This window comes from Petaurus breviceps, unplaced genomic scaffold (genome assembly GCF_028583685.1).
Source record: "Petaurus breviceps papuanus isolate PSGF00001 unplaced genomic scaffold, PetGlider_PUasm1.0 188, whole genome shotgun sequence".
Lineage (NCBI taxonomy): Eukaryota > Metazoa > Chordata > Mammalia > Diprotodontia > Petauridae > Petaurus > Petaurus breviceps.
In genome coordinates, this window is record NW_027185804.1 from 39,160,993 (window position 1) to 39,185,091 (window position 24,099).

Consider the following 24,099-nt stretch of genomic DNA (forward strand, 5'->3'; position numbering starts at 1 on the left):
GTCCTTTGAGAATATGGAGTCTCATACTAAGCAATTCATGTCAGCCAGGAATTCTCTAGCACAAAGTAATGAATCAGGGGATATGTAGGGTGGGAGAAACTGACATCAGGCTGAATTTTAACTCTGTTTCTCTTCATGTCAGGCATGCTAATCTTTCCACTGTGCCACCTTGCTGCCTATATTATTCCAAAATTATATATAGGAATAGCAAAATATTTTAAGAAAATATTTACAGAAAATAAACATAAAAATAAAAAATATGAAACTGAGAGAAATTATTATTAGATAACCAACTTTTGGGGGTATATAATGCTTCCCCCCCTTTCTTGTATTTCCTCATTCAAAGTCCAGTCTTTCAAGATCTCTGACCCTGTCCCAAAATTTATCCCACTCAGACCATCTAACTTAGGTGGAGTTGTCCCACCCAAACTTGACAAATTTCATGTAACCCTAAGGTCCTGATTTCAGAAAGTGTTTGTGTCTGCTTTAATGTAGTGACCTACTTTTATTTTCCCAGAAAACACCAAAAATAGAACATTTGCTACTTAACAGGTTTGACAAAGGTTGAAAGAAGAACATTTTGACCTTTGCAAAGGAGATATTGGATGAGTGATACTCTGAACTTTAAGAAAATTAATCAATTCACATACCCCAGATCCTCACTACAGTAGGCATATCTTTCATTATAATATTAATTTTTCTTATTAATTGCTAACCACACACTGTTGATTGTTATCTTTCCAGGAGACAACCCTTCCAAGTGCAAATAAGTATGAATAGGCCAACATGATTCATCTTTGGCTTATGAGAAACAGTTAGATGACTATCCTATTGCTAATTACTCAGCCATAATTTCAAAAAAAAATGATTAACAAGAAATTATGTCTCTCAAACATTTTTGTATGTCACAAAACATATATTTTATGTGCAAATTATTAATCCAAATATAAAAAATATTTAACAAAATAAGAATACTTCATGAAAGAAGACTGTGAAAAAATGATGATTAGTACTTCTATCAATTCATCGGGCTTAAACATGTTTTCTCTCCTTTTTCAAATAATGCTGATTTGGGGGGAAATGGGAAAAAAATTCTCCAGCTAAGACCCATTCTGATTCGACTCTTCTTTAAAATTTCCCCAAATGTCTGTTCACCTATCACAAAATGTGAAATTGAATTTTATAATTTGATTTCCTCATTGAAACTTTAATTACTCAAAGGAAATATAGAATGCCTGGATGGCAAGGGCCTTTTCTTATATTTCCTGTATAGCTTCACTGAAGCTTTCTATTTCTAAGACTAAACATTTTAATTTCCTTGAAATAGACATACTACAACATCTTTTTTCTCTCTAAGCACTTTATAATCGTCATCTTCCGTCTCTAAATTATTTCTAAAATATCAATGGCCTTCTTAAAAGGAAGCCTCTATATGCAGACTTGAATGCATGAACACATAAACAGAGAAAACAAAATAGTGTAGCCATTTTTTTTTACTGCTCAAAGATAAGAATAGTTGGACCATCAACCTCAGAGAAAGAAATGTTTAAACAAAACAATAACATACATCTCCAGGATAGGCAGGGTTAACTGAACTTCTTGTTATTGGTGAGGAGTCTATGGAATCCATTAGTTCAATCACAGAAACCTTTTTTCTTCCTTCCCAGGTTGTGTTAGATGACTACCATTTTCCTATCTAAGACAATAGGGAATGCATTCTTATGATGATTCCCTGTGCATTATCTACATTCTTCAAATTATAATTGGAATTTTGGGGAACAGTTTACTATTTTACCTTTATGGTTCTAATACAATTGCTGGGCAAAGGAAAAGGTCCATTGGCCTGATTTTCATTAATTTGGTCTTTTCCAACATTTTGATGATTCTCTTCAGGGGAGTTCCATTCACAATCCAGGTTTGCCTCCAGAAAGTTTTCCTGGGTGACATTGGTTGTAAAATCATAATGTATCTACAAAGAGTTTCCCGGGGTATTTCCCTTTGTAATACCTGCCTCATGAGTTTCTTCCAAGCTATCACCATCACTTCCTGCAGTTCCAAATGGGCAGAGCTCAAAATCAGAGCTCCACAATGTATTGTTCCATCCTGTGTCTTCATATGGATTCTCAATCTATCAATAGATGTTGTTGTGCCCCTGCATGTGACTGCTCCTAGGAACAGCACAGATAGTGCATTGAACAATTATCTAGCCTTTTGCTCTATAAGCAGGCATGCCATGACTACTTTGAAACTTGCAATTTGGAAATCACTTTATGATGCAGTGTTTGTGGTATTTACGGCCATTACCAGTGGCTACATGGTGCTTGTTTTGTACAGACATCACCGGCAAGTTCAACACCTTCATGACCACAGCCTCACCCCTACTGCCTCCCCAGAGACCAGAGCTATCAAAATTATCCTGTTTTTCATGAGCAACTTTGTATTCTTTTATTCTCTCAGTTCCATATTTATTATTGTAATGGGTAATTCAAAAGAAACAAACCAGTGGGTGATATACATCTCTGTTTTTTTGAGCTTGTGTTACCCAGCTCTCAATCCTTTTGTTTTCTTCCTTGGTGACTCCCAGATACTGAATCGTTGAATGCTCTCAAAAGGATGAAAACTTTTTTTTTTTCACATCAATTAAGATCTCAGAGTAAACATGTAAAACCAGAGAGCCATCGAAGTATCAAGAAAAAAAACAACCTCTAAAATCTCAATTTGTCCAAAACTCTTATTCTGAAAATGGAAATGTTTGAGGAAAGAATCAACTTCCTACACAAATATTACCTTGCGTTCTCAAAGATTATCTCCTTTATGTATGAGCCATTCTGTCTAGAACATCAATCAACATGGGAGACAACAGAAAAGAACGGAATTTTCATTTTACCTTTGGTGACAGTTACAAGTTGTGATCATTTCTTTTACAGAAGACACATAAATGGTCAGTAAAGTCAGAACACTTATAGTTGAAAGTAGCAGTGGAGTTACAGAGTATCTGACGGAAATTTTATCTCTTTTTAGTTTTTGATATTCATTTCCATAAAATTTTGAGATACAAATTTCCTCCCAGTCTTTCCCCTACTCCCACTCCAATATAGTAAGCCTACTGAATACCTCTTTCACCAATCTGTTCTTCCATACATCATTCCCCATTCCACCCCCGCCAATTTTCTAGTAAGGCAAGATGGATTTCTATACCCCAGTGCCTGTATGTCTTATTTCCCAGTTGCATGCAAATAAAATTTTTAACATTTGTTTTTAAAACTTTGATTTCCATATTCTTCCCCTTCTTCGCTCCTCACACTGCTCCCCACCCCCACTGGGAAGACAGGCAATTTTATATAGGTTGTACTTATGTAGTTACCCAAAACTTTTCCATAGTAGTCATATTGGGAAAGATTAACTATATTTTCCTCCATCCTATCCTGCCCCCCCCCACTTATTCTATTTTCCAGATTGACCCTGTCCCTTTTCAAAAGTGTTTGCTTCTAACTACCCTCTCTCCCAATCTGTCCTCCCTTTAATCAAACCTCCTCTTATCTCCTTTCCACCTACTTTCCTGTAGGGTAAGATAACCAATTGAGTGTTTTTTTTTTTAAATTCCTTCCTTTTTTTAAGACAGAAAATTTTAAATCTTCTGCAGTTATTACTGGAAAACAAAGGAGTAAATACAATTTGTAAAGGCTCTGAAGTAGTATTTTTTTTGTTTGTTTACAAATTTTTCAATTTGATTTTTAGTTTTCAACATTCATTTCCACCAGATTTTGAGTTACAAAGTTTTCTCCCCATCTTTCCCCTTTCTCCCACCCCAAAATAGCAAGCCTACTGAATACCCCTTCCCCCAATCTGTTCTCTCTTATATCCTCCCCCCCCCCAATTTTCTAGTTGGGTAAGATGGATTTCTATACCCCAGTGCCTGTATATCTTATTTCCCAGTTGCATGTAAAAAATAATAAATTTTTTAACATTTGCTTTTGAAACTTTGAGTTCCAGAGTGTTTCCCTTCTTCCCCCTCATCCACCCCCACTGGGAATACAAGCAATTTAACATGGGTTGTACACATTTCGTTATGCAAAATACTTCCATAGCAGTTATAATGTGAAATACTAAGTATATTTTCCATCCTATCCTACCCTCTAAATATTCTATTTTCTACTTTGATCCTGTCCCTTTTCAAAAGTGTTTGCTTCTAGCTACCCTCTCCCCTAATCTGCACTCTTTTCTGTCATCCTCAGTCTTATCCCCTTCCTCCCTGTTTTCCTGTAGGGTAAGATACTCAATTGAATGTGCATGTTATTCCCTCCTTAAGCCAAATTCAATGAGAGTATGGTTGACCCATACCCTTTCACCTTTCTGCTCTTCCAAATCCTTTTTCTTTTTATTTATTTATTTTTATTTTTTTAATTCAATTTTTAATTTATTAATTTGTTTGTTTCCTTTTAGTTTACAGGATTCAATTCCACAATTCCTTGAATTTCACATTTTGACCCCCTCCTTCCCCTCCCCCCCATGGCGTCTTATAATCAAGTATAGGATCTGTAAATACTTTCACATTATACAATGGTCAGGTTATAAGTTTTTCTTGCCTCTTTTATATGAGATAATTTCCCATAATCTATCTCTCCCTTTCTCCTACCAATATATTCCTCTCTTACCTTTTAATTTTATTTTTTAGATATCATCTCTTCATATTCAACTCATCCTGCACTCTCTTTCTATGTATACATGTGCAGACATATGCACACACTCACATATATATTTATATACACATACACCCTCCTATATATACATATATGTATGCATATGTGTGTATGTATATACACATACATTCCCTTCAACTAGCCTCAAATTGAGAAAAGTCTCATGAATCACAATGATCATTTTTCCATGTAGGAATATAAATAGTTCAACTTTAAAAAGTTCCTTATGATTTCTTTTTCCTGTTTCCCTTCTCATGCTTCTCTTGCTTCTTCTAGTTGAAAGTCAAGTTTTCTGTTCACTTCTGGATTTTTCATCCAGAATTCTTGAAAGTCCTCTATTTCATTCAATGACCATATTTTCCCCTGAAGCATTATACTCAGCTCTCCTGGGTAGGTGATTCTTGGTATTAGTCCTAGCTCCTTTGACGTCCAGAATATCATATCCCAAGCCCTTTAATGCCTTAATATAGAAGCTGCTAGGTCTTGTATTATCCTCATGTGTTTCCACAATACTCAAATTGCTTCTTCCTGACTGCTTGCAGTATTTTCTTCTTGACCTGTGGACTGTGGAATTTGGGTAGAATATTCCTAGGACTTTTCTTTTGGGGATCTTTTTTTCCATAGGCTATTGGTGAGTTCTTTCAATTTCTATTTTTCCCTCTAGTTCTAGAATATCAGGGCAATTTCCTTGAGAATTTCTTGAAGGATAATTTCTAGGCTCTTTTTTTGATCATGGCGTTCAGGTAGTCCAATAATTTTAAAATGATCTCTCCTGGATCTGTTTTCCAGGTCAGTGGTTTTTCCCATGAGATATTTCACATTGCCTGCTATTGTTCCATTTGTTTGGATCTGTTTTATAGTATCTTGCTTCCATTTGCTCCATTTCAACTTTTAAGAAATTATTCTCTTCAGTGGGATTTTGAAACTCCTTTTGCATCTGGGCAATTTGACTTTTTAAGGAATTCTTCTCCTCATTGGATTTTTGGGCCTCTTTTGCCGTTTGAGTTAGTCTATTTTTTAAGGTATTATTTTCTTCAGTCAGGCTGTTGACTTTTTTCATGATTTTCTTGCTATATTCTCATTTCTCTTCCCAGTTTTTCCTCTACTTCTCTTACATGATTTTCAAAATCCTTCTTGAGCTCCTCCATGGTCTGCAACCAGTTCACTTTTCTTGGAAACTTTTGATGCAAGAGTTCTGACTTTGTTGTCTTCTTCTGGTTCCATGTTTTGATCCTTTTTGTCCCCAAAAAAGGATTCCATGGGCTAATTATGCTTCCTCTTTTTCTTCATCTTGCCAGTCAATTACTTGACTTTTGAGCTTTTTTGAATGGTAGAACTCTGCTACCAGAGTGGAGAGAGTTGTGTCCCAAATTGTTGGGGTTTTCTCAGTTGTTGACAGAGCTGTTATCTGAGGTCTGAGAAGAGAGGCTTCTCTACAGCCACCACAAACACTGGAATACTGGTGTTCCTCACTCTTGGACCATCACCCAAGACTCTCACCCAGATCCAAGCAGTTCAAAGCAAGAGTGATTACCCTCTGAATGGTTTCTTGGTGCCCCTATGATGTATAGACGAGGAGCTCCAGAGGCAGCTATTCAGCATCAGCTGCAGCTGCCATCCTGCTGCCACCACTCTCCCCAGTGGCCAAGGCTGCACTGTGTTCTTCTATCTCCCAGTTACAACAGAGTTCCCCACTGACCTTTTACTTTCTCTATGGTATTTATGAGTTGAGAAATCTGTAAACCACCACAGCTGCTGGTGATTCACTCTCCTGAGTTTGCTCTTGCTGTTCTGTGCCACTGCTTGGGGTGCCCTGGGTCTGGGCTTATGCACCTCTCAAGGTACTGTGCTCAGCTCACAGCCTTGTGCAATAGACACTTCCTGTCAGCCTGCCAGTCTGCCTTCAAGGGAAGATTTTTTTTCTCTCTGTGACTTTGTGAGTTCTGTAGCTCTAAAATTTGTTTGTCATTTTTTACAGGTATTGGAAATGGTTGGAGTGGAGCTCAAGTAAATTCCTGCTTTTACTCTGCCATCTTGGCTCCACCATCTGATTAAATCTATTTTAACTTTAACTCTGTCTGAGATCCTGATTTATATTCCTCTTTTACATAATAAATTCTACTCCTGCCTTTTATTTTATTTTTGTATATATCTCATTTTTATAATGTTTCCTGAAACAACATACTGTTGAATTCAAAATTTTAGTCTACTATGCATTTCTGTTTTATGGGTAAATGTGACCTATTCACATTCTCTGCTACACTTACCTGTTTATTGTTCTCTTTCTTTTTCCCCTCACTATCCTTTTCACCCTGTTCACTGTATATGTCCCTCAAGCTTCTACTTTACTTCAACCCACTACCTTATCCTCCTATTCCTTAACCTACCAACCCCTCTAAAAGGCCTTTTATCATCCTTTCCCTGCACCCTATCTCCTTGCCCTCTTATTTCCTCTGAATTTAGAAGACATATGTATGTATTTCTGTACATATGCAAGGGTAGATACATATACATACACATATATACATACACATACATACACACACATATATGGACATACACACCTGTGTGTGTGCATGTGTATTTTTACTGCTTGTCAACCAATTCCTGGTGAGAGTAAGGTTCCAGCACTATCTACTCTCCTGCCCACTTCTAGATTCTTCTGTATTTCATTTCCTTGAGATTATTCCTTTTTTTCCTCTGCCTACAATTTTTTAAATTACCCCCATCATATTCAGCTAGCCCAAACTTTTCTTTCAAATTACCCAATTAATAAAGGCAATCATAAGAGTGCTCCTAAAATTTTCACATATGCTTAAAAATAATTTCACCTTATTGAGTGCCTTTAATGTTTACTCTATATTTCTCCTGGTTATTATATGTTGAATTTTTCCTTTAATCCTGCATTATTTGTTACAAATACATGAAAACCTTTCAGTCCATCATACACCAATTTTTTCTTTTAAATTTAGGATTATTCATAATTTGCTGGGCAAGTTGCCTTTGGTTATAACCCCAACTCTTTTGCTCTACAAAATACAGTATTTCAACACCTACAGTCCTTCAACAGAGTAATTACTAGATATTATGTAACCTTCATTGCAGCACCATTACATTTTAATTATTTTTTCTTGTTTCCAATATTTCTTCTTATCATATAATATCATCTTATCATATCAAAAATGTAGCTATGAAATTTTTATAAGTTTTCTTCCTGGAATCTGTTTCAGGTGTTGATCAGCGATTTTCTTTTCTAGTGCTGCTTTATCTTTTTTTCTTGAACTTCAGGTCAATTTTTCTTGGCAATTTCTTGTAATATCGTGCCAAAATTCTTTTTTTTCCAAAAGAATTTATTTATTCAATTTTAGTTTTCAACATTTATTTCCACCAGATATTGAGTTGCAAATTTTTCTCTCCATCTTTCCCCTACCCCCACCCCCAAAACAGCAAGCCTACTGAATACCTCTTCCCCCAATCTGTTCTGTTTCATATGCTTTCCCATCCACCCCTCTAGCAAATTTCTAGTAGGGCAAGACTGATATCTATAGCCCAGTACCTGTATATCTTATTTCCCAATTTCATGCAAAAAAACATTTTTAATAAATATTTGTTTTTAAAAGCTTTGAGTTCCATATTTTTTTCCATTCTTCCCTCCTCACCTCTTCACATTCCTACTGGGAAGATGAGCAATTCAATATAAGTTATACATGTGTAGCTACGCAAAACATTTCTGTAATAATTATATTGTGAAAGCCTAAATATATTTCCCTCCATCCTATCCTGCCCCCCAATTATTCTTATTTTCTCCTTTCGCCCTATCCTTTTTTAAAAGTGTTTGCTTATAATAAACCTCTCCCCCAATCTGTCCTCCCTTCTATTAATCCCCCTCTTATTCCCTTCTCCCTTATTTTCCTGTAGGGTAAGATACCCAATTAAGTGTGTATGCTATTCTCTCCTTAAGCCAAATTCAATGAGAGTAAGTTTGTCCCATTCCCTTTCACCTTCCTGCTCTTCCCCTCCAATGTAACAGTTTTGCCTTCACTCTTTTATATGAGATAATTTACCCTGATCTATCTCTCCCTTTCTCCTTCTCCCAATAAATTCACCCTCACCTCTTAATTTTGTTTTTTTTAGATATGATCCCTTCATATTCAATTCACCGTATGCCCTTTGTCTATATATACATGTGCATACATATGACCACACACACATATGTATTTATATACACATACACCCTCCTATACCTTATACATGTATGTGTTTGTATACACACACACACACACACACACACACATATATATATATATATATATATTTTTTTTCCCTTCAGCTATCCTCATACTGAGAAAAGTCTTATGAGTTACAATTATCATTTTTCCATGTAGGAATGAAAATAGTTCAATTTTAATAAGTTCATTATGATTTATTTTTTCTGTTCACCTTCTCATGCTTCTCTTGCTTCTGTAGTTGAAAGTCAAATTTTCTGTTGAGCTTTGTTTTATTTTCATCAAGAATGCTTGAAAATCCTCTATTTCAAGATGGTAGAGTAGAAAAAGGACTTCTGTGCAGTCCAGCTTCCACCTCTTCCAATACATGTAAAAAATTATTCTAAACAAACTTTAGAGCTACAGAACCCAGAAAGCAACAAAGAGAAACAAATCTCCCACTGAAGGAAGCCCAGCAGGCTGGCAGGAAGGGTCCATCACAGCATGCTGGGATCTGAGAGCAGTCCCACCTGAGTGTTGCTTTTAGCCCCAGGGTGGCCCCAACCAGCATTAGAGGCTGGAGCAAACTTCATGAAAGTTAATCACCAGCAGCTGTACCTGTTTCCTGTCTTCTCAATCCACAAATGTCAAAGACAAAGTAAAAGGTCAGTATGGAAGTTTTCTAGGAACAGGCAGAGAGCAGTCTGTCTGCTGCCGCTGGAGTGAGAAGGAGAGGAGGCAGGGTGGCTGCAGCTGTTGCTGCATGTCTGCCTCTGGTGCTCCTGGCCTGCAGATTGTAGGGGGACCAAGAAACCATTCAGAGGGTATGTGCTCTTGCTTTGACCTGCTTGGATCCAGATCATGGTCTTGGATGGTGGTCCTGGAGCGTGTGACCAATGAGCCAGAATATGTCAGGAATGTAGAGAGTTGGTCCATCTAATAGCTCCAGCAGCTGCAAAAATCCCAGCGATTTGGGACATAGCTCTCTACATTCCGGAAGCAGAGTTCTACCATGGCAAAGAGCTCAAAAGTCAAGTAATTGGCTGCCAATATGACCAAACAATGGAAGCACAAACAGATTATAGAATCCTTTCTTGGGGATAAAAAAGATCAAGGCATGGAGTGGGAGGAAGACAGAGAAGTCAGAACTCCTGCATCAAAAACCTCTAAGAGAAATATTAACTTGTTACAGTCCATGGAGGAGGCTCAAGAAGGATTTTGAAAATCAAGAAAGAGAACTGGAGGAAAAATTTGGAAGATAAATAGAATGATACAAGAAAATCATGAAAAGTGAGTCAACAGCCTGCTAAAGGAGACCCAAAAATGCACCATAAAAAAGTAACATTTTAAAAAATAGATGAACTCAAATGGCAAAAGAGGTCCAAAAAGCCAATGAGGAGAAGAATGCTTTAAAAAGTCGAATTTGCCAGATAGAAAAGGAAATTCAAAAGCTCACTGAAGATAACAATTCCTTCAAAATTAGATTGGAGCAATTGGAAGCTAACAATTTTATAAGAAATCAAGATACTATTAAACAGATCAAAACAAATGAAAAAATACAAGGCAATTTGAAATATCTCATTGGGAAAACCACTAACCTGGAAAATAGATCCAGGAGAGACCATTCAAAAATTATTGTTCTACCTGAAAACCATGATCAAAAAGAGTCTAGACACCATCTTTCAAGAAATTATCAAGAAGATTTGCTCTGATATTCTAGAACCAGAGGGCAAAATAAAAATTGAAAGAATTCATCCATCACCTCTTGAAAAAGATCCCGAAATGAGAACTCCTAGGAATATTATAGCCAAAGTCCAGGGTTCCAAGGTGAAGGAGAAAATACCGCAAGCAGTCAGGGAAACAATTTGAGTATTGGGCAAAAACAATCAGGATAACACACGACATAGCAGCATCTACATTAAGGAATCAAGGGCTTGGAATATGATATTCTGGAGGTCAAGGAAGCTAGGACTAAGACCAAGAATCACCCACCCAGCAAAACTGAGTATAATGCTACAGGGAAATATATGGTTATTCAACAAAGTATAGGCCATTCAAGCATTCTTGATGAAAAAACCTTAACTGAGCAGAAAATTTGACTTTCAAATACAAGAAGCAAGAGATCCATGAGAAGGTAAACAGGAAACAGAAATCATAAGGAACTTATTAAAGTGGAACTAGTTCCATTCCTACATGAAAAAACAATAACTGTAACTTGTAAGACTTTTCTCTGTATGACGATAGTTAAAGGGAATATGTATGTATGCATATATATGCCTATATGTATAAGTCTACATACAAATATATATGTATAGGAGGATATATGTGTATATAAATACATATGTGAGTGTGGGCATTTGTATGTTCATGTATACATAGACAGAGGGCACAGGATGAGTTGAATATGAAGGGATGATATCTAAAATGATCACAAAGGGGATAGGGAAAATTCACAAATCTGTAGTATAGGCAGTCCTTATACATCAGAAAGAAAAATCTTTTTAATATCATTAGTCTTTTGAAAATATGTGCATTATAACGAATTGATATTTGATCAAGAATATAACTTTCCTGTGTGATTTCAAATGTGTCACTTATAGGTGTGTTTTTTTGCATTATATATTTCAAAAATTAAAGTATTTATTATTTTTTCTTTTCTTCCAGAATTAATTTACTTATTTTTATTTTCAACATTTATTTTCACAAGATTTTGAATTCCAAATTTTCTCCCCATCTCTCCGCTATTCCCACCCCAAGATGAAAAGCATATTGACTACTCCACTCTGCCCTCCCTTCTATACATCTGATCCCCTCTTTTACACCCTTCCCCTTTACTTTCTTGTGAGGCAAGATGAATTTCTATACCTCAGTGCCTGTATATCTTATTTCCTGTTTGCATGAAAAAGGAAACTTTTAACATTAGTTTTTAGAATGTTGAGTTCCAGATTCTCTCCCTTTCTCTCTCCTTACCCACCTCCATTGAGAAGACAAGCAATTCAATATAGGTTATACATGTATAGTTATGCAAAAAATGTCCATAGTAGTCATATTGTGAAAGACTAACTATATATTACTCCATCCTATCCCACTTCCCATTTGTTCTCTTTTCTTCTTTGACCCTGTCCCTTTTCAAAAGTGTTTGCTTTTGACTACGCCCTCCCCAATCTGCCATCCCTTCTATCTTCCTTCCCCTTTTCTCCCTTTCCCTCCTACTTTCCTGTAGGGTAAAATACCCAATTGTGTATGTGTGTGTGTGTGTGTGTGTGTGTGTGTGTGTGTGTGTTATTCCCTTCACCTCCCTGTTCTCCTCCATTGTAACAGCTTTATCTTATCTCTTTAATGTGAGATAATTTACCATATTCTGTGTTTCCCTTTATCCTTCTCTCAATATATTCCTCTGTCACCCCTTAATTTTATTTTAATTCTGAGAAAAGTCTCATGAGTTACAAATATCATCATTCCATGAAGGAATGTAAACAGTTCAACTTTAATAAGTCCCTTATGATTTTTCTTTCCTGTTCATCTTTTCTTGATTCTATTGATTCTTGTATTTGAAAATCAAATTTTCTGTTCAGCTCTCATCTTTTCAACAAAAATGGCTTAAAGTCCTATATTTCATTGAATGCTTATTTTTCCCCCAAAGTATTTTACTCAGTTTTTATAGGTACATGATTCTGTTTTTAATCCTAGATCCTTTGACTTCTGGGATATCTTATCCTCCAATATCTTCATGTAAAAGCTGATAGATCTTGGTTTAACCTGATTGTGTTTCCACAATACTCAAATTATTCTTTCTGGCTGTTTGCAATATTTTCCCCCTTGACCTGAGAACTCTGTAATTTGGCTACAATATTCCTAGGCATTTTATTTTTGATCCCTGTCTCAAGAAATAATCAGTGGATTTTTTCAATATCTATTTTAACCTCTGGTTCTACATTATTAAGGCAGTTTTCCTTGATAATTTCTTGAAAGATGATGTGTAGACTCTTTTTGTTTTGTTTGTGGCTTTCAGGTAGTCCAATAATTTTTAAATGATCACTTCCAGATCTGTTTTCCAGATCTGTTTTTTTTCCAATGAGACATTTCATGATGTCTTCTATTTTTAAAAAAATCTTTTGTATCTTTTATATCTTGGTTTCTCATAAAGGCATTAGCTTCCATTTGCTCCATGCTAATTTTGAAGGAAGTATTTTCTTCAGTGATTTTGGGACCTCCTTTTCCATTTGGCCAATTCTGCTTTTAAAGTAATTCTTCTCTTCATTGAGTTTTTTAACATCTTTTGTTATTTGGGTTAGTCTATTTTTTAAGGTGTTATTTTCTTCAGTATTCTTTGGGTCTCCTTTAACAAGCTGTTGCCTCACTTTTCATGATTTTCTTGCATCACTCTCATTTCTATCCCCAATTGTTCCTCTACTTCTCTTACTTGATTTTCAAGATCCTTTTTAGCTCCTCTATGGCCTATGCTCAATTTATATTTTTCTTGCAAGTTTTTGATGCAGGAATTTTGACTTTGTTTTCTTCTTCTGGTTATATCTTGTGTTCTTCTTTGTCACCAAAGAAAGATTTGAGAGTCTGACTTTTTCCCTCTGTTTGCTCATTTTCCCAGTGAATTACTCAACTTTTGAGCTCTTTGTCAAAGTAGGAGTCTGCTTCCAGAGTGAAAAGTGCTCTGTTTTAATTTTCTGACATTTTGAGCAGCTGTCATCAGAGCTACTTCTAGGCACCTGCAAATTTTCATTTCTTTTAAGGTGATATAATCAAAGGAGAAGTGTTTAATACTCTCCTGGCCTGTGGTCTGGTCTGTGAGTGATGTTAAGTATTATTTTCTGTCTTGGAACTGTGAAGAGGACTCCTTCTTCATTGCCACCACAAGCTCTGCCACATAAGTGTTCCTCTTCACCTCAGGACACCCCCCCAAGACTGCAACCCAGATCCAAGCAGGGCAAAACAAGAGATCCTGCCTCCGTGCCAGCAATGAGATACCTACAATTGCCCTCTAATGATCTGCTTGATTCCCTCACCATCTGTGGACCTGGTGGTCCAGAAGTAACCATTGCTGCTGCTGCCACCACTGCCACCAGCTCCTCTTCTGCCCTGGATTGTGTGCTTTTCTCAACTAGGACCAAGAGAGTTTCCACATTTACCTTCTACTTTGTGGGTTGATAAGTCTGGAAGTTGCGCCAGCTGCCAGTGATTCCGTCCCCTAAGGCCAGCTCTGTCCAGGTCTGTGCCAGTACTATAGTTTGTCCCTAGTCCAGCGTAAATGACCCTTTTTGTTTTTCTGCCAGGCTGTCTTCAGCTGGAGATGTGTTTCACTTTGTCATTTTGTAGCTCCTGTACCTCTGAATTTTGTTTAGAGTAATTTTTGACAGATATTTGGAGGTGATTGGGAGAAGAGCCCTAGTAAGTTCCTGCTTTTACTTTGCCATCTTGACTCTGCCTCTCCTAAATTATTTGTTTTTAGTTTTCAACATTCAGTTCCATAAGCTTTAAATTTTCTCCCCCTCCCTCCCCACTCTTTCCCCAAGACAGCTTGCAATCTGATATGGGCTGTATATATACATACATAAGCAAATTTTCACATTAGTCACGTTGCATAAAAGAATTTTAACAAATGGGAAAAACCATGAGAGAGGAGAAAAAAGAAAAAAAATTGTCTGCTTCATTCTGCATTCTGATTTCATAGTTCTTTCTCTGGGTGTGGTTGGAATTTTCTGTCATATTTTCTTTGGAATTATTTCAGGTCCTTGCATTGCTGAGAATGGCTACATTTATCAAATCAGTCCTCACACACTGTACACAATGTTCTCCTGATTCTGCTCCCCTTCCTCAGCATCAGTTCCTATAAGTCTTTCCAAGTTTCTCTGAAGTCTTTCTGTTCATCATTTCTTTTTTTAAGCAATTGGGGTTAAGTAACTTGCTAAAGGTTATACAGCCAGTTATTTTGTGTGGGAGTTAAGTATCTGAAGCAGGAACCTATCCTGGGTCTCCTGACTCTGGGGCTGGTGCTCTTATTCACTGCACCATTTGTTCGTCCTTGTTCATCATTTCTTATAACACAATAGTATTCCATTACATTCATATACCATAGCTTGTTTAGCAATTCCCCAATTGATGGGCATTCCCTCCATTTCCAGTTCTTGGCCACCACAAAAAAAGAGTTGCTACAAATATTTTTGTACAAGTGGGTCCTTTTCCCACTTTTATGATCTTTTTTGGATACAGCCCTAGAAAGTGTATTTCAGGGTCAAATAGTATGCATATTTCTATTGCCCTTTGGGTATAGTTCCAAGTTGACTTCCAGAATGCCTGGATCAGCTCACAGCTCCACCAACAATAAATTAGCATTCCAACTTTCCCACATCTTCTCCAACATTTATAATTTCGCTGTTTTGCCATGTTAGCCAATCTGATAGATATTATGTGATACCACAGAGTTGCTTTGATTTGTGTCTCTCTAATCAATAATGATTTAGAACATGTTTTCATATAACTGTAGATAGCTTTAATTTCTTTCTCTGAATACTGTCTATTCATATCCTTTCACCATTTATCAATTGGGGAATGATTTGTATTCTTGTAAATTTGACTCAGTTCTCTATATGTTTTAGAAATGAGACCTATATCAGAGACACGGGTTGTAAAAATTCTTTCCCAGTTTTCTGCTTACCTCCTAATGTTGTCTGCATTGATTTTGTTGTTACAGATGTCTTTAATATAAAATTATCCAGCCACTATTCTCAATCATATCTCTTCTTACAGCCTTGGGAAATTCTTTACTTTTTATGTCCTCTTGAGGAACCAACCTCACATTTATATTTATTAAAAATGTAACATTAGGGGCGGCCAGGTGGCTCAGTGAGTAAGAGCACCAGCCCCAGTGTCCGGATGACCTGGGGATCAAATCCGGGCTTAGATACTCAGCACCACACCCAGAAATAACTGGCCGTGTAAACTTGAGCAAGTTACTTAACCCCAATTGCTTTAAAAAAATTTTAAAAATGTAACATTAACTAGACCATGCCCCAGTACTTTAGGAAGTCTCAAATGATTATCTGACAGACACATGGAAGTGGGAATTTTTGTCGGTGTGAGATCAAAAGGTCATAAACAAAATTGTAGAGCAAACATGAATGAATACTGAAGTTTTATAGGATGATTGAAGGATAAGTCCAAAAATATCAGTCATGTCATTGATTACCAATCATGCTATGGAGACTAGGATGACAGTTCATAGAACATTCCATCACCCACGATGATATTGTTGGAGTCAAGTCTGTCTGTCTGTCTATCTGTCTGTCTGTCTCCTCATTTTTCAATCAGATTAATTCTTCTTCTGTAGTCTTCTCATATGTGTTCTACTTGGCTCCAGAGAAAATAGCAGAGACCCCACTGGATGAAATTTACTAAGAAGTAGATTCTAACTCAATATAATTAAACACACATGCAGAGACATACACATTCACATTTTCTAAGAATGAGACACATTTGAGAATTAATTGGTTATTTCCCAAGATGCTAGACTTCACATTCTTTTGTCCCCTAGATACAAATTGTTGTTTGGTGATTTCACTCACTTTAATGATTTCACTGAATAAGTATATGTACATAATTCTCACAATTATATGTGGTATTCCATCTGGCATTTTTGGGAAACCATGTGCACATGATTTATAGGATGAAAATGTGGTAATGGGTTATCTGTATTTTTGAGAAATACAAACATTGCTGAGATTATTTGTTGGTTGAAATATAAAATTAAGATTTTAAATGATTCTCTAAATCTTTAAACAATAATGCCAGTGAAAACAGACACAATCACCTTCCCCAAATTTAGACCCAGACTTATGATTACTTCTCTAATGAGAGCTTAAAATGTTCATTTCTAATTCAGTACATCCCAAGTTGTAATGCATTCCCATGATTCAAAAGTCTCCCTAAATTGATTGCTTTTTATGGAAAGTAATCACAATGATAGATTGACACAACAGATTTTAAAATTGCCTTACCTTTTAGATGCTGACATCACCCTATTTTTCCTTATGCAACCCAAAGTCACATAACTAGATGCCTAACTTCTAAAGAATATTAACTTACTTCTTCATTCACATATATTTCACTAGAACAAACAGGATAATTATTTTTGAAAAAAAAGTATTACCAGCACCTAAGTACAAATATTCTCATCATAAGTTATTCTTGAAAAATCTCAGTGTCAAGACATTTTATCACATGCAAAATAAATCCCTTATTGGTTAAACTTTTCTTTCCTTTTTTTTACATTGCTTATTGAGTTCATTTCATGAATTTACAAAAATTATATCTAGAAAGATATTTCATAAATAGAATACAAATTATAAGAGCTGTGGGGAGTGGCTTAGAATATAGAAAATAAGGTGGCACTTGAAAGTGCCTGGAATTAAAAGAAAATATTAAGTTTAATGCAACTTAGTTTATAAGACATCAAATGATAGACCTGATATGGACTTTATAATTTTGAATATTAGAGCTTAGAACCTTAGAATAGACACTTCTACAGCTTAGAGGCCTTAAAAGGTCATCTGATCTACCCTTGTCATTTAACACATACAGGAATGGTATCATCCCATGGTGTTACTACAAAGCATATACACCACACACAGATACTTTATCTGTATTCTTTTAACCATTCAATTTGCCAAGTGATAGAACTTGGAGGGATGATAATGACTCCCACCTTTTTTTTCCCTTTCTCATGGTGGTAATTGTGCCTTCTGCTATTAATGTGAAATCCTGTTTGGAAGTTTTTTTTTAATTATAAATGAAGTTTAAAAATATTGCATTTCTAGCAGTCATCAAAACTACTTGGTACTTATTGGCTGAGGTATAGAGGAGTGGACCAGTGGGATAGATTATGTCCATGAGGCACAGCCATAAATGACTATAGTAATCTACTGTTTGACAAATCCAAGGACCCCAGTTTCTGGGATAAAAACTCACTATTGGATAAAAACTACTGGAAAAACTGGAAAATAGTAAGAAACTGGGCATAGACCAATATCTTACAACACATACCAAAATAAAATCTAAATGGATGCATGATCTAGGTATAAAGTTTAATACTGTAAGCAATCTGGGAGAACAAGTTATTGTTCACCTGTCAGATTATGGAGAAGAGAAAAATTTATGACCAAAGAAGAGAAAGAGAGCACTACAAAATACAAAATGGATAATTTTGATTACATTTAATGAAACAATTTTGTACAAATAAAGTAAATGTAACAAGATTAGGAGGGAAGTAGAGAATTGGGAAAGACTTTTTTACAACCAGTATCTCTGAAAAAGGTCTCATTTCAAAAATATACAGAGGAATGAGTTATTTATAAAAATATAAGTCATTACCAAGTGATAAATGGTGAAAGGATATGAACAGGCAGTTTTCAGAGGAAGAAATTAAAGATATTTATAAGCACATGAGAAAATGCTTAAATCACTATTGATTAGAGAAATATAAATCAAAACAATCTCAGGTATCACATCTCCCTGGTCAGTTTGGTTAACATGACAAAATAGAAAAATGATAAATGCTGGAGATGTGGAAAAATTGGAACTCTAATTCATTGTTAGTAGAGTTGTGAACTGATCCAACCATTCTGGAGAGCAATCTGGAACTATGACCAAAGGGCTCTAACAAAGTGCATACCCTTTTACCCTGCAAAGGGTAAACTTCTAGGGCTATATCCCAAAGAGATCATATAAGTGGGAAAAGGACCCGTATGTACAAAAATATCTATAACAGCCCTTTTTTGGTGGCAAAGAATTGGAAATCAAGGGGATGACCATCAATTAGGGAATGGTTAAACAAGTTGTTGGTATGTGAATGTAATGGAATACCATTGTGCTAAGAGAAATGTGGAGTAGACAGACTTCACAATAACCTGGAGTTGCTGTGAACTGATGATGAGTGAGGAAAGCAAAACCAGGAGAACTTTGTACACAGTTACAGACACATCCTATCTGTGACAGCTAACATTGATGGACTAGGCTCCTCTCAGCAATGCAAGGTTAGAAGACACCTCCAAAAGATTCATGATGGAAAGGGATATTCACATCCAGAGAAAGAACTATAGAGTCTGAATGTAGATTGAAGTAAGCTACTTGCTCTTTCTCTTTCGTGTTTTGTTCCATTTGTTCCTTCTTTCTTGTTTGGTTATAATTCATCTTTGCAACTTGACTAATGTTTATTGTGAAAGTAGTTATAGAACTTATATCTGATTGTATGCCACCATGAGGGGGGAGGGCAAGGAGAGGGAAGGTGACAGAATTTGAAACTCAAGGGATTGTGGAACTGAAAGTTGTAAACTAAAAGTAAATAAATCCATTTTTTAAAAATTGCATTTCTGAGAATTACAGGTCAACACGAGTCTGAAGCATAAAACATAAATGTTGGTCTATTGTGGGACATATGTCCACTCAAGTTAACCAATTTTTGTCTAACATCTGTCATATTCAATTCACTGAAATAATACATGACAAGGACACTAACATCAATAAAATAAACTCCTTGAAAAAAAGTGAACTAATGGAAGATTGAATGGAAGGCCAAGGGGGTATAACAAAGAAGTATATAATCCAAGTATTTTGATAACATAGAACAGAAAACAGAAAAGATTGTTTCTAGCTGGAGTTTTGTGGAAGGTTTCAAAGTTTCAAAAGGTTTATAATCAAAACCTTGAATGTACTTGATTGAAAAATGTATTTTTTTTCTTGTAGGAAATGAGGAGCCACTGAATGTTTCTAATCTTTGTAGTCATGTGATCAAATCTGGGTTTTTGAAACAAGAATTTGGCAATATGCATGAATTCCTGATGGAAATAACAATTTCAAAAATAGCACTTTTATGGCTATTGATTCCATCTCTGAATGGCCTTACCAAACAATGATTTCTTCATGACTATGCTCTGTGACCAACCCACACCTGGTTTTCATTGTCACCATTTTTATATACATCTGTTTGGCCACATGAACTTAGAGAAAAACATGTATACATAGACAGAGGGCACAAGATGAGTTGAATATTAAGGGATGATATCTAAAAAATAAAATTAAGAGGTGATAGAGGAATTTATTGGGAGAAGGAGAGAGGGAGAGAGAGATTAGGGTAAACTATCTCATAATAAAAGAGGCAAGAGAAAACTGTTACAATGGAGGGGAAGAGCAGGAAGGTGAAAGGGAATGGGACAATCTTACCCTCATTGAATTTGGTTTAAGGAGGGAATAGCATGCACACTCAATTGGATATCATACCCTACAGGCAAATGAGGGGGGTAGGGGATAAGAGGGGGGATGATAGAAGGGAGGGCAGATTGGGGGAGAGGGTAGTTAGAAGCAAACATTTTTGAAAAGTGATAGGGTCAAAGGAGAAAATTAGAATAAGTGGGGGGGCGGGACAGGATGGAGGGTAATATAGTCAGTCTTTCACAATATAACAATTACAGAAATGATTTGGGTAACTACACATATATAACCTATACTGAATTGCTTATCTTGCCAGTGGGGGCAGGTGAGAATGAAAGAATGGACAAAATCTGGAACTCAAAGTTTTAAAAACAAATGTTTTTAAAAATTGTCTTTTACATGCAACTAGGAAACAAGATATACAGGCACTGGAGTATAGAAATCCATCTTGCCCTACAGGAAAGTTGGGGGCAGTGTTGGGGGAGGATACAAAAGAGAAGAGATTGAGGGAAGGGGTATTCAGTAGGCTTGCTACTTTGGTGGGGCATAGGGGGAAGATGAGGAAAAAAACTGCAACTCAAAAGTTTGTGGAAATGAATGTTGAAAACCAAAAATAAATTAATTACTTTTTAAAAATGACTCTTATCTGCCTTATACAAACATTATATGACCTGCTGCTAGGAGTAGAAAGGACAATAGAATATACACTTGTAGTCAAAGAAAAGAGAACCTCAGACCTGGAAGAGACTTCAGAACATGGAAAGCACATGAAAGAACAGTTTTTAAAAATTTTTCTTGCTATTGGATTCTGGTAAATTTGTTTAAACTCTGAGCCACCTCAGTTTCCTTTTCTGTAAAGTGGGGATAACAACTGTAATAGCATCTAATTCACTGAGCTATTGTGAAGACCAAATAAATCATGTAAAGTAATTTGTGGACTTTACAGCATTACATAACATTTGCTCTTTTTCATAATGAAATGTAGGCCTAGAGAAATGAGATGACTTGCCCAAATACAAACCACTAGTTAATTACATAGCTCAGACTAGAATCAGGGTCTCTTAACTTCCTAGTCTTTGTTTTCCCTAGGAGGTCATGCTTCCTAGAGGAGCCCTATAATTATCTTTGTACTTTGGCCACAAATCACCTTATAAAATCCACTCAGCCTGTCTAATATACAGTACAAGGTCTAGGTGCTTATAAGGGACAGACCTAGAGATCGTTCTCAGATGATAGAAAAAATATTCAAAGTGTGTTTTCTTTTTTTTTAAGCAATCAGGGTTTAGTAACTTGCTCAAGGTTACACGGCCAGTAATTTTTGTGTGGGTGTCGAGTATCTGAGGCCGGAACCGATCTCAGGTCTCCCGACTCTGGGGCCGGCACTCTTACTCACTGCACCACCTGGCTGCCCCTAAGCAATTGGGGTTAAGTAACTTGCTCAAGGTTACATGGCCAGTTATTTTGTGTGGGTGTTAAGTATCTGAGCCCAGAACTGATCCCAGGTCTCCCGACCCTGGGGCCACTGCCAAAGTGTGTTTTCTAATTGGTAGAGTGACAGCACCACATTTTTAAATAGGCAACACACACTGAAACTTTGCAAGGGACCTGTATTCATTAAATGGCTCTTATTGTCAAATCTTTGACTGTAGGGTCTGTTCCTTCCTTCCAGAAGTGTGTTAGAACCATCTCTAGTAGATTTATGAGAGTTGATTGTTAAATTTTCTGAGAAAATAAACCTCTAAAGTAGACAAATGCTATAAATCAGAGTTTGATTTATTGCTTTGTCGATTTTCTAGACCTGAGAAAACAATAATGCAGAATTAACTTCCAAGTGTGCCGCAAATTTTCAGAGCCACTTATTAAATGTTTCCATTTAAACTTCATCTTCCTCCCCTTTTAGTCTTTATATTTCTAATGTCTAGAACAGCAATTTGCACATAATTGTGTTAACAAATGTTTTCTGAATTGTGGAACTAAATGAATGGATAAATGAATGGGTTATTTTATAGACAATACGATATTCTACAATTTAGCATAGAAGTTCATGACATGTAAATCTTCCCCCAAAAAAATCCAAGCAAAATAAAACATCTCTAATGATTCCAAACTTTACCTGGTCTACTCTACTACCATGGCGCCTATCGGCACCATGAAGACTTTCTTTAAATTGGGATGCAATACACTGGGGGTCTCATTACCAAATCTCTTGATGATGTGTATGTGATACAGCTTCCATGGAATAATAGTTAAAGCCCTGGTGTTGATCAAAAGAGAAGACACATTTCTCAGTGTCTCACTGAACCACTCCCCACAAGGAAAAGACCAATACTATTGTTTTCTGACTTTGGTTACAGGACAAACCTTTCCCCACCATAACAGAGGAACCTGGTTACTTACCCCAGAGTCATTAGGAGACCTAAACCTGTTTGGAACCGTTAGCTCAAGATAATAAGATTGAATCTGGGGATCATTGAAGAATTGAAACTGCTTTGCTTTCTCCTTCTTTTGTACAAGGTCATCAGATTAAAGAGCTCCCAAAGATTAACTAATTCTCACTTTTCTCCTTACAAACACATCAAATGTAAGTTTTTTTTTAATGATTTAAGCTAATAATCTCTTTGGGGACTTAGATATAACACACTTAGATGGATCTTATTACCTAGTATAAGTAGCACAGGGTTATAAACGAAGAGATTTGAGTACAAGTCCAAGTTCATTTCCTTATAACTTTGACTGAATTGCGTTCCTTTTCCAGGCTGCCAAAAGAGAGAGGAATGTATTATATGATGCCCAGATCCCTTTTAGCCATGATATTCAGTGATTATTCTGAAGTGCCCTGTTTGGTAGCTGATGAAGAAAGAAGAAAGGATAAATGAAAAATTAGACCAGATTGTGGTAGATTAAGGATTTTTAGACTTGGCTATCTTCCTGACTTGCTAAAGTGAATAATGAGATAGACAAGGTGGTGAAATGTTAACAGCCTAGTCTTAGAGACAAGAGACTTTGGATTTAGAGTTGGGAAGGATCTCAAAATCATAAAATCCATACACCTCATTTTACAAATAAAGAAACTGAGTTTCAGAGAAGGGAGGTAATTTGGCCAGTCATCTAGTTACCAGATATCTAAAACAGACAAGATTTGCTTCCTTCAAAGACCACTCTTACACTCTTTTAACCCTGTATTTATAATTTAATGCTTCTAATCTGTTGCTAGTTTATAAGTCAATTTGTTTGAACTATGAATTGAAAAAGCTGAATCAAAGACTCTTCCTGAGATCTAGAGGTACTATCCTATCCACGTAGTAAAATTTATTATATTATTTTGTGATATTGATTTTGGAGGTCCTAAATTCTCCCCCCTTTTAAGATGCATGTATGTATACATATAATTGGTTACTCAAAGATTGAGGGGTTTGACCGGGGTCACACAGTTTATGCATACCAGAGGCAAATTTTAAAATCAAGTTTTCCTGGTACTGAGACCAAGTCTTTATCCAATATCAGGAGAGTGGTGGGATATAATAATTCAATAAGACATTTTTTTCTGCCCTCACAGAGTCTGTCAGAAAGATATGATACACACATAGATAATTATTCAAACTAATATTCCTGGAAAATATTCAAATGAAAATTAGGGAATTTTCAGGTTAATTCAGAGATGGATGGTAACTTAGACCTCACCTATAGCATTCTTCTACCTAGGTTTTGATAATCTCTACAATGTCATCTGTAGAGGATGATAAAGTTCTTTTAAAAATACTTCCAATAATGGGGGATACACTATCTTATAAGATTTATAATTTTATTATAAATTGCTCTAATGATTAAATATTTTCAAAACCTTTCATTTTACAAAAGACAATAAAGTCTGTCGGAATGGAAACCTACAAATATTTGGGATTAAATAGCAAATCTAATACTTTAAATGCAACTTAAAGTTTGCAAAACTTACTAACATGTTAGCTCATTTGAGCCAC

At 36.1% G+C, this 24,099-nt stretch overlaps 1 protein-coding gene across 1 annotated transcript; it reads left to right on the top strand.

Annotated features, from left to right (window-relative positions):
- Window positions 1–1,711: 1,711 nt before the first annotated feature.
- LOC138163310 (vomeronasal type-1 receptor 4-like) lies at window positions 1,712–2,599 on the top strand. The gene has a single exon (XM_069090849.1). The coding sequence runs from the start codon at window positions 1,712–1,714 to the stop codon at window positions 2,597–2,599; it is 888 nt and encodes a 295-aa protein (XP_068946950.1).
- The last annotated feature ends 21,500 nt before the right edge of the window (window positions 2,600–24,099 follow it).